The sequence below is a fragment of the Heptranchias perlo genome, chromosome 30 (assembly GCF_035084215.1).
Source record: "Heptranchias perlo isolate sHepPer1 chromosome 30, sHepPer1.hap1, whole genome shotgun sequence".
Lineage (NCBI taxonomy): Eukaryota > Metazoa > Chordata > Chondrichthyes > Hexanchiformes > Hexanchidae > Heptranchias > Heptranchias perlo.
The window spans coordinates 13,797,983-13,810,453 of record NC_090354.1 but is presented as its reverse complement, the minus strand read 5'-3'; the positions used below and the strand labels follow the sequence as shown (position 1 = coordinate 13,810,453).

Sequence of the window (12,471 nt, the reverse complement as noted above, 5' to 3'; positions counted from 1 at the left end):
ATGAGTCCTCTCAGGAACCCATGCTCAGCAGCCAAAATGAGCTACAACGAGATCAATGGGTCAACTAGAGACTTCATCGAGCAGACCCTTGGAGTTCTCATGCAGGTGTGCTCCACTGACCCCCACGTGAAACCTTGGGCCTCCCCTGCCCAGGGCTACTCAGGTCCTCCCCTGATCACAATCGCCTCAGGACTCCTCTGACTACTTAACTTATGTCGCGGACTATTTCCTTGGGTCTCTGGCAGTGGTCTCCTGCCACCCAAAATCTCAATTCCTAACTCCAGTTAGCGATTCCTACCGGGTTTGGCTGCAAGTCTGTTTCATCATTTAAATAAGGCCCGGGAGTTAAAATCTCCTAGGTCCCGCACACCGCACTTAGGCCTCGAGTTAAAATTGAGCCTTATGTATCTGCACTTCTTGATTTCTCTAACCCTCCACTCTGCTAAGCGTCTTACCGTTTCGGCTACACTTCCTTTCACTGTTCTTCTTTCCCAAAACAAATTACTACACATTTATTTTTGTTAAGAAATTTACCTTTAGTTGGTAGCTGCTGAAGAATCCTGAGTGGGCAGGCCTGATGCCTGTTTCTCTGAGGGGATCCAAAACAGGTATTAGGCCCCCCAGTTACATATGTAAGGGACCTAACATCTTTTTTTAGCTAATTGCTAGGGATGCCTGAAAAATGGCCCTACCCAATTTTGGGTTGGACCTTTTTGCTCGTATTTTTGGAATGCAGAATGTTAGTCCCACAAATTGGGCCTCGTTGCCCCCATTTTATGTTTTATAGGCACAGTGAGGGCCAATTTCTGCCCCCATATGTTTGCTATTTCCAGTGAAATGATACAAGCAAAGAAAGTGTTTACAGTTTTGCAAGAAATAACAATCAGAGGAAATCTTCCCATTACATTTACAGCATCTTCACATAGTAACCATAGGAAATTTGTGTCCCCATGATCAGTTCCCAATCTCAGCCAGGGTCCAGGGTGCTTAGAGGAGGATTGGAGCAGACACAAGGAAGAAAAGATAAAGTAAAACGTATAACAAGTCAAATGAAGCCTCTCTCATACATCTCCTAACAACTGGTCTAAGAGTGGCACCAGCAGATTACTGAGAGAAAATTGCTTATCCATCTCCTCAACTCTGGGTGGATGTGGGGGAGTAGACCAAAAGACAAAGTAATCAGTACACACTCTGAAATGGTGGAACGATGAAGGTTTCTGACTCCAATGGGACACTGTAAAGTATGTTCTATCACAGATCTCATGAATACTTACTAACACATCAAGCTTATCTCTGTAGTGCATTGCCAATCAGCAGCAAATTTGAATCTTTTTTATTGTTTCAAATAATGGTACCATAGATGTCAAAGTATGAACAAGGTATTGTTTAGTAGTGCAAGTAATAAAAACAGAAACATTAACGATTGAACTCAGATCAGAAAGAATCTCCGTTGCTATAGCTACCAAATCATTGCTGCCAAATAACTGTTTCACAGTAAAATGTTGCTCAGTGCTGAAGAATTAATCACAAGTCAATAAAGAACTAACTTCTAAAAAGTAAAAAGGATTTTAAATTTATTACCTGTAGATGTAAGTGAAACTTTCCTCAGCATTTCATGAAAACTGCGCAAAGAATAACAATTTTTCTGAATCTAAAGTGCACTGCTGGATGTAATGTATTATGTAACGCATGCATTTAAAGAAATGTCATGTTATGTCAGGAATGTGAAACAAATTAATAAACAGGACCAAAAGTACCATTTGAAATGGCTTTAAAAGAATAAATACTAGTGGATCTCCTGTGGTGTTGCTCACAGGCCTGGTGCACTGATGTCCCAAAAAACTAGCATGACCACTAGAGATGAAGCAATGCCACACCTGTAGCAAGGGCCAGAAACAGAGGCACAGCCAGTGTCTGTAGCCACTGATGAATGTAAGCTCCACAAAAGGAGCAAAATTCAAGACCCAGTTTAGGCCTCGAGGCACTTTTATGGGTAAGTTTAATTCTTTTTTGCAAATTAATTAAGTTTTTATAGTTGTTATGTTATAAATTATAATTTTTGTATCTGTCTTTATTTGGCTGGTAAGGAAACAACATGGCAGCTGAAGCGATTTTCAAAAACATTTTGATTGATTTCATTGATTCCCCGTCTCTGCCTTGCCTTATGCTCTAATGGCAACTGTTTAATTACCATTCATTCCTGACAGATATTTTTTGCACTTTAATACTTCCCGATTGTTAATTCTCATATCTGGTTACCACTTGTTCATTGGTAAGTTCCCTACCTGTTCAATCGTGATTTGTTGTTATATTATGAATATGATATTTTAGCCAATTTGGTACAAGTACGGCGTATACTATGTGCCAGTGACACTTTCAGATGTGCCGCTTTGTGGTAAGGTTGACGCATGACTTTATAGCAAATATCATAAATAATTAGAATGTGTACATTGGTTATGACTCAACTTACAATGGTTACACCATTCTTGTTAATCCTTTATTGTGAATGTTGTTATTTGTTGAATACAAAGAATGAGAGGAAGACAATCTCAATTTCATCAAGGGATTCAGATATTGTCATAAACCATAACAGATTGTACACAACTGTTATAAAATTATTTTTTAAAATGTAATAAAAATGCCAAAAAGAAAAAAAACATTTTTTACTGCTTTTGCAGCTGTCTTCTCAAGATGTGTGGGCTGATAAATAATAACAAAAATTGGAAGCTAAAACAGCAACTTGTTTAACAGATTACAAATTAACAAATCCTTTAAGCCATTGCCTAAGTAACCCCAATTACAGCCAGGGATCAACAAGATAACAAGAACCCCTAAGCCGTTGTGTAGTTAACTCCAGTTATAGACGGCTTTGATGTCTGCTATATTACTTGCAAAAATAGGGAGCAAATACAGAATTTACTCGATATGAAAAAATATATAGATTCATGGGAGTGATGTCAAGGCTGCAATATTCCCTTGGGATTTAGGGTTTATTACTTAGTTGCAAAACATTCTAATGGATCATCTGAATCCCTGGATGAGATTGCCTTCTAATCATTCCCAGTTACCTGCGTTTATGTACCTGGTATGGTTTGATTGTATTGTTTACTGTGGTAGTACTTCTAAGTGGCAAAACCGTCCTATGAATGTGACCTAAATGCTAAGACAGTGACCCAGGTAGTAACCAGCTCTCAACCCTTCATATTCATGAACAGAAACATTAAATTCAGGAGAACTATTCTGTTCTGCAGCACTCTGGCAACAGACATAACGGACAGAGTGCGCAGAAAAGATTATTCTTTTAACGTCCATGTTTCTCTGCTGCTAATGTGTGATGAGCACTTCGGCCCATCTGTCTACACATAGAGCTCACCAACAGTTTAAAACGAATGTATAATTACTGCATACTGGCACAACAGCCTAGCAACACAACACACAGGTCAGTTTTGTGTAATGGTACGAGCGCTTACAAACTTGGCAGCATTCAAATAATAATTTCTCTGCTTTACTCTATTGAACTTGGCTAAATTCATATTGGAATCAGTGGTTTAACTAAAAAAAACACGGCTGAGTAAGGCAGGAATACATAACTCCTCGGGGTAAAAATTAGTCATCGTTGCACCCGTTTTCCGGATGGAAAATGGGAGGGGGGAGATGCAAAAATGAACAATTTCACGGGGCTATGCCCTGCGCCCCAAGATTGCCTGAATAAGAAATCTGTTGCCATATTGGTCTCGGACGATTATCAGGTATCCAGGGCAGCCACTTGAAACAAGCATTAGGCCCCTTGCTTATGTTAATGAGGAGTCTAATACCTGTTTTAGGACCTCTCAGGGAAAATTGAGCTGCCCTGACAGCGGGCCTACCCTGCTCAGGCTTTCCAGGTGTGCTTGCGGCCGCCACCAAAAAGGCAGGTTTAATTTTTTTTTTAAATCAGGTGGAGCCAGGGGGAGCAGGAGTGAATACTCCACAGCAGTCCTGGTGGTCGCGATTGTCTCCTTCCCATTGACCTCTCCCACCCTGCTTAGCACTTACCTGAGGGCCCCTGCCAACAAGGCAAGTGGCCCGAAATTGGTGAGCTGCCTGCGGAGGCACGAAAGGAGCTACAGTTCTGTGATCGGCAATTTACTGTACACCATTTAATTCACTTACATGTAACTACTTCAACAAGATAACTCCGTTAGTGACAAAACAAATGAAATGTAAACTCAAACGAAATCTATCTAAAGTGAAATGTGTGATTAAAAATAGGGAGATTTCTATATTTTATTCCGTACAATTCTGAAATAGCGAGAATTAACATGGAAACCATCTTTCCTTGCCAAGTTCAAAATGAAGGTTGGTGATGAACTGTCTATAGAATCAGGCTAGTTTGATTGATCTAGAAATTAGATAGATATGGGGCATGATTTTGACTTGGAGAGCGGAAGAGAGTGGGGGAAGAAGATTTTCAGGTGCAAAACCCGGAAGTAAAGTTGTCGGGTCAGACTGTGCGATCGTGACCTAATTGAACGATTAAAATTTTACTTCTGGGTTTCGCGCCCGGCAGCCAGTCTGATTGACAACCCTCGGGGGTTGGATGGCGGCGAGATTGGGATCTTTGGAGGTTGGATAGGGAGTGCTGATTGCGGCAGGTAAAGTTGTTGGGCCTGGAGGAAACACTCCTGCTCCTCCTGGCCCACAAGTAGTGCAGTAATGGCACTTACCTGATGAACTGGCCCTTCTTGCCTCCTTTTACCTGGCGAGATTCACAAACCCCAGGAAAGCCATCCGGGAGCCATTAAATTTAAAGCTCAGTTAAATTCAATTTAAAAAAATGCTACTTAACATCTCTTAACGATGTTAATTGCCCCGCTAAATACCTGCCCACTGGCAATAATTGGGGACGCGATGTCAGCCAGTGCGTTCCTCGCACACATCCAAACACGCCCACATTAAACCTGAAATTGGGCGTGTTGGAGCCCGGTTACGGTCATGATCCAAAAAAATACTATTTTCACCTGACTCCAACCCGCCTGTTCTTGGGGGTTAAAATTCCCTCCATGGGGTTTTGATCTATATGCGAATTAAATTGTACACGGTCTAGTCATTAACAGGTTCTCAAAAATTAGACACCATATGAGTATCTGCTCATGAGCATTCTATGCAATAGTTCACACCATTATATTTTAAATCATGAATGATTGACAGTTCTGACTTCAGAGTCTTTTGGAGTTTTTACGTACTGGGGAATTCTCCCTTGGATGCCTGGATTCATGTAAAGAACTCTGACCTTAAACCCTGGTAATGTAAAACTTAATAATGCAACCTCATGTGTCATCCTCCCAAAATTACCAGGGAGCTGAGTCCTGTTACCCCTTCCATTCAGAAACTCAGGGTTTGGATCTTATCTATCTACCAACATATGACCATTATGCCCTCTTCTACACTGACACAATGGGCAAAACCCTCAGAAAGCATAAACACACCATGCAACTCAACCAGCAGTATTATATAGCCCTCATCATCAGAGTGCAGGTGGTTGGACCCTTCTCCTTCAAGATTCCCCCACGCTCCACATTAGACATATAAAAATTTAGACAAAGAGATTTTTTTTTAATAGAACAATTTTAAAACAGACGGGTCACATGCTAACAAATTTTGACCAACAGGAATTGGACCTTCCATGGCAGAGAGACAAGCATTTGTTTTTTCTCACAAATTAGGAACAGAACTTTTTAATTAAAAAAATTACTTACTGATGATATTGTTGGCATGAAGTGGTATTTTGTCCTTCTGCTAATGTGCAACAAAATTATGGGGCATGATAAATGGAACTGTACATATGCCCTCGTCAGATGCAGTGAGACATCCTGTCTCTTTTGCACAATTGTTTTTTTTGATGGAAAAGTGTATCTGAATGCAAAATGCCCTGATCACTGCCAAAAGGTGTGTATTCAATAAATAATCCCAAATTAGGAAAATTCAAATCACTTTATCAACCTTGGCTCAGTGGTAACACTCTCACCTCTAAGTCAGAAGGTTGTGGGTTCAAGCTCTACTCTAGAGACCTGAGTGCATAATCTTGGTTGACACTTCATTGCTGCACTGTTGGGAGCCCAAAATTGGGCCTCGGGCCCCATTAACACTACTTGGGCATGGTGCCAGCACCTATCGCGCCGACAGAGGCAATTTGCCCATTTTAAAAAGATGTAATGATCTGATATGCACAGCCTGAAAGGGTAGTGGAAGCACATTCAATAGTAACTTTCAAAAGGGAATTGGCTAAATATTTGAAAAGGAAAAATTTGCAGGGCTATGGTGAAAGAGCAATGAAGTGGGACTAATTGGATAGCTCTTTCTAAGATCCGGTACAGGTATGATAGACTGAATGGCCTCCTTCTGTGCTGTACAATTCTATGATTTTAAGTTCAGTCTGCTTGCCCCACCGGCAGAAGCCCAAAAGTAAGTCCTTAGAGGGGGTGGAATGGCAACAGGGATGGGGGGGGGGTGCGGGGAGCGCTAATACCTAGTACTGTGGAGCTGGGGGACCATTCCTGCTCCTTCTGGCTCCACCGGAACATTTTAAAATGTTTTACAAAATAACTGACCTTTTAGTGGCGGCCGCTGATTAGGCCTCTGTGGCTGCTGAAGGATCCCGGGCACAGCAGGCCCAGCTTCTGCTCTCTGATGCCCAATTAGGTAGAAGGACCCTTAAACAGGTATTAGGCCCTTCATTTACATATGTAACGTCTGATTTAGGTGGCTGCAAGAATGCCTGAAAAATGGCCTGACCAATACCAGGTCGGATGTCTTTCAAGTGTCCTTTGGGCACAGGACATTGGTTCTCATTGTACCCATTTTACAGCAGTAAAACGGGCACAATGAGGTCCAATTTCTACCCCGAGATGTTAAGCTTAGACCTGTCTACTCTTTCAGATGGAAGTAAAAGATCCCATGCCACTATTTAAAGAACAGCAGGAAATTCAGTGTCCTGGTCAATATTTATCCCTCAACCAAATTAACTGGTTATTTATTTCATTACTGTTTCTGGGATCTTCCTGTGCACAATTTGGCTTCTGTGTTTCCTTACATTAGTAAGGAGTCTTACAACACCAGGTTACATTAGAACAGTGACAACACTTCATTGGCTGTCAATCGCTTTGTGGTGTCCTGAGGTCATGAAAGGCGCTATATAAATGCAAGTTCCTTCTTCTTTGCATTCTTGATTTGGTTCTGGAGTCATCCCTAATAGATAACATATCACTTCTGATATATTTCAGACTTGGAAAAAGGTTTTTTAATTATTTGCTTGTTACATGTTCACTGAATCATTAAAAATAAAAGCTTTGTCAGCATAGCTCTTTCATGATAGATGTAAGGGAATATCACAGGGTACTTATTACATTTCTGGATGAAGGATAGTTCCTTTAAATCTGTGGTATGGTGATACTAATTGAAAATAAAGGGAAATGTTTATAGTTTATACTCAATGCTTTTATTTGAAATGCAGAATTGATTTTAGTTTGAAATCTTTAGTTTGAAATCATTCCGAAGCTGCTTTACAACCTTGGAGACCGAAGACCTTAAGAATCTAAGAAATATGTTTTACCCCTCATCATATTTCTTTTCCACACAGTGTATTGCAGTGCACAATGAGAAGCAAGTACGGAGGCATGGAAATGGTTCAATTCATAAGGCAGTCAGAAAATAATTGGAAATGCCATTTTTGATTAGTGGTGGACATGGACAGGAAAATTGTTGTAGGCTTCAGAAGGGTTAAAGGGTTTGAATTATCTTGGCAATAAAAATAATAAGAGCTGGTAGCTGCAAATACAGGGTCAATTCTGAGGTAACTGGCATGATAGCAGACCATGAGACTCACTGTGATTTTTATAATAAGCTAAGTTTTTGAACTTAACCTAAAATTCTCGCTAATTTTTCAAAAATAGCTGTGATAAAAATGGTCGTGATTCCATGATGACACCAAATTCAAGCCCTATGTCTTGTGCTTACAATTCATTTTACGCCAGCAATTTGTTGCAAAATATCTTTAAATTTCAGTCTATCTTGGTTACAAATAAGAGCTCTTTCATATTGGCGCAGATCTACAACTGAGGCTGCGCACATTTCAAAACAAAGGTCCACAACTGAAAGTAAATACATTGCAAAACAGATGTGTAGCTGATATATCTATTACAACACACAGATCTATAACTGAAATTAAATACAATACAAAACAGACTGTATACGGTAGAAAACCCAGGTCTTAAATTCAGTTTATATGCACATTACAAAAGAAAAATCTAAAACAGAGGATTTATTCATTACAAAATACAAGCCTATGGCTGCGATTATATATTACCATACAGATTTACACAAATTCATTTCAAGCCAATTACTAATTTATTTTAGATGCTGACGTCAATTTTACAGCTTTTGATTAATGCATTAACAAAAACCCATTTGAGATTTGAAACTATCTCATTACACCCCCTGGAACAAAATACACATCCTAATGGCTACACATCTTGATACATGACCAGTATCACAAAAAAATATACAAAATCATAAGAATTATTTTATTATAATAATGGTTTACAGAAAAATTACGACGAGAAGTTTTAACAGATCAGATCCTTGGTTGCAGCATCCTCTCATTAAGTCTTTGTTTTTTAGATTCTACTTGCTAAGGTACCCATTTATCATGTTGATCATTCTAAATGTATTATACTGTCTATGTAATGCAAACATTAATAGAATATATATACTGGCTATTTACTTTGTATCAATTATATTTTTTTCACCCTAGTTGCAAAAAATTGGGATAAATTGGAGTTGGGCAGAAATTACAAAACTTTAATATCTTTGTATTTCACAACTGAGTTTGATGTAGATTTAGAAGGTTATTCTTTATTCTGTCACCTATAATATTTTTATACTTCAAGTAGTTGTTTACAACCCAAGTTGTACTCTGAATTTTTAAAATTATTTAAATTTTTATATTAGCTATGATTTGAAACTGTAATTATCTTTTTGACACTGTATTACTTACAAGTATGCTTCTAAACTTATCATTGATTTGGGGAGTGCAACATGCTCAATTTTCTGTATAGCTGCAGTAAATAACTTTGCATCCTAAAACAATGACTCATACAAAATGGCAATTGCACAAAATCTTACATGATTCTGAGGGAGACAAATCAACCAAATGTACTTTAGAATTTATTGGCCCAGAAATTCCTCGGGGATTCCGCCAGATTCCCATTGGAGCTCCAGCGGAGCCCCCCAGGAAAATGGCAGTGATCCAGTTGTGCCGGCTCTCCACTCTTTCTGGGAGTGAACTTTCATCCACCCCTTACAAGGCAAATGAGGGGCAGGAGGTTGGGCTAGGGGGCAGGGACTTCCTAGGTCAGACTTTCCCGTTACTGATTTTCATTCAATGATGTGAATTGCTGAACTGATTCTCATTCATTCGTTGTAGTGGTAGATGGTATGCCAAGTGATTGCAGGCATCCCAGTGCCTGGTGTCAGCGGTGCCTCAGTGGTAAGCACTGCATTCTCTTGAGTTAGAAGGTCATGGCTTCAAGCTCCAATCCACAGACTTCAGCACATTATCTCAGCTGACACTTCAGCGCAGTACTGAGGGAGCGAGTGTTATTATGCTAAACCTTTATGAAGCACTGGTTAGGCCACAGCTGGACTATTGTGTTCAATTCTGAGCAGCACACTTTAGGAAGGATGTCAGGCCTTGGGAAGGATGCAGAAGAGATTTACTAAAATGGTACCAGGGACGTGGGACTTCAGTTATGTGGAGAGATTAGAGAAGCTGGGATTGTTCTCCTTAGAGCAGAGAAGCTTAAGGGGAGATTTGATAGAGGTATTCAAAATTATGAAGGGTTTTGATAGAGTAAGTAAGGAGAAACTGTTTCCAGTGGTAGAAGTGTCGGTAACCAGAGGACACAGATTTAAGATAATTGGCAAAAGAACCAGTGGTGACAGGAGGAAAAGAAAGTTTACGCAGCGACTTGTTATGATCTGGGATGCATTGCCTGAAAGGGTGGTGGAATCAGATTCAATAGTGACTTTCAAAAGGGAATTGGATAGATACTTGAAGGGAGAAAATTTGCAGGGCTATGGGGAAAGAGCAGGGGAGTGGGACTAGTTGGGTAGCTCTTTCAAAGAGCAGGCACAATGGGCCGAATGGTCTCCCTCTTTGTTGTATCATTCTATGATTCTATGTGCCATCCTTCGAATGAGACATTAAACCAAAGTTCTCTCTGCCTCTTGGGTGGATGTAAAAGATCCCATGGCACTATTATGACAGGGGAGTTCTCCTAGTATCCTGGCCAACATTTATTCCTCAACCAATACCACTTTAATTGTTGATTTATCTCATTGCTGTTTGTGGGACCTTGCTATGCACAAATTGGCTACCATGTTTCCCTATAAAAGTGACTGCACTTCCAAAGTACTTCATTGGCTGGGAAGCACTTTTTGACGTCCTGAGGCAGTGAAAGCCACTATATAAATGCAAGTTTTTACTTTATGTGGGCCCCAGCAGAGGCTCCAGGCCAGACAAGTGGCCTGATTCCCCAAAGATCTCCCAAATCTTTTCTTTAAGCATTTGAAGATCTGCCCCCTGCCAAATAGATAATGGCTGGAGTCGGAGGGAGGTCTAGATATCCCCCACACCATCACCCCCCCCCCCCAACAATGGGCAGGTGCTGGGGTTTCCAGCAGGCATGGTCAAGTGAGTAGCCAAAGATGTGCTCCCACTGACCCTGTAAACTTCACCCACTGGAATGGCCACCTGAGGAATTTTGAAGCCATTGTTTTTATTTAAATAATAATTCAAATTATTTATCAACAACACAAACACAAGCAGTTCACTGAAATTCTGTAATTTCACACACTGAATAGCACCTCTGGTAGGATAGAGGAACAAGAAATGTCTTAGTGTTACATTAAGCATTAACTGCTAATATCCCCAACAGTAATTCTAGTCTACAGTCCCCAATTTACCTAGACATCTGGGCAGCAGGGAATATTTATATTATTTGAGCATATTCTGAAGGAGTCAGTATATTAAGCTAAGTTTGAAGGACAATGAAAACTGAATGCACTTGTAGTCCTCGTACTGACTTTCTTCATTAACTCCTCCACTGCTGAATTCTCCTGACAACAATATTTCTGTTATTGAAACATTATTTTTGTTTCAGTAAATGCTAAATGCTTTAAAATTAAATTTGCAACAATCTCCATTACTGAATGCAACACAATCTTGCAATAAAACATTTGTTTAATATAATATCAGCTTAGTCGAACAAATTATCCACAGAACAAAATCTAGTTAGAGAGAGTGTCTGGTTTGACTTAAACATATTGCAATGGCTTTTACTGGCAAATTAGTTAAAGTTTGTTTGTGCTTACCTTTATCACTTTGCATCTTATCTGAGCAGAGACCATATGGCTGTTTCTAAGGTTTCCTACTCGGAACATCAGACACATTTTGCCATCACGCTGAGAGATGACTGTGCTGTGGCTAAACATCAAAGTCTCTGCTCTCTTCTTTGGCTGGGACATTTTGATGAACATACACCCGATCAAAAAGGCATCCACAATGGAGCCAAGCAAGGATTGGAACAAGAAGAGGATGATGCCTTCGGGGCATTTCTCAGTGATGTATCTAAAGCCATAACCAATAGTGGCCTCTGTTTCTATGAAGAAAAGAAAAGCTGATGGAAAATTGTAGACATTGGCCACACACGGGGTATAGTTCTCACCATGAGACTGGCTTATGTCTCCTCGGATGTAGGCTATGATCCACCACATTGAAGCCATTACTAGCCAGGCTATTGTGTAAGTCAGAATGAAGATTAGTAGGTTCCATCTCCATTTCAGATCCACTAAAGTAGTGAACAAATCAGAAAGATATCTACTTGTCTCTCCACCTAAGTTCCCATGCTGTACATTGCAACGACCATTCTTGTCTACAAACCTTTGCCTTTTCTTTTTTATGGGAGCGTTGTAAGCAGAACCCCTGGAAGTATTGACAACTTGATAGTCTTCACCGAATTTTCTACGGAGAGCAGACATCCTTTCAGCAGTACACTGAGACCATTAATCCTTGTCCAGCGTTGTTTTATTCTTGAGGCAGCCCTAGTCTTCGTATTATAAAGCTGGTCCCCTTTCAAAACTGGAAGTTGGAAAAGCACTAAATGACATTGTTTAGTTGCTAGGTAGCCTAGGATTTTCACTTTGAAAGATGTTTCCCTGTTGCTAGGTAGCTTAATGTTTCCAGAGAATGTAGGAAACTGGGGGCTGTCCTCGCTTCAGCTTCTCTGGTGGTGATCTGTGGAGGTAGAAGGCTCAGGAGCATGTGCAGCATTGTTACAGGAATGCTGCTGTGGTCTTGGAGACTCCTGGGAACTGTATCCAGCATCACTGTGTTTCTGGAGATTGGAGCTGTACACGGCAGCTGGCTGACCA

The 12,471-nt window shown here is 40.3% G+C and overlaps 1 protein-coding gene across 1 annotated transcript in view; it reads right to left on the bottom strand.

The window, feature by feature from the left end:
• The window catches only part of LOC137300145 (G protein-activated inward rectifier potassium channel 1-like), a 51,256-nt gene extending 39,178 nt beyond the window's left edge, over positions 1-12,078 (bottom strand). The window contains exon 1 of the mRNA XM_067969230.1: positions 11,413-12,078. Coding sequence (XP_067825331.1) covers positions 11,413-12,078 — 666 coding nt within the window. The remainder of the gene's footprint in view (positions 1-11,412) is intronic.
• Between the last annotated feature and the right edge of the window lie 393 nt (positions 12,079-12,471).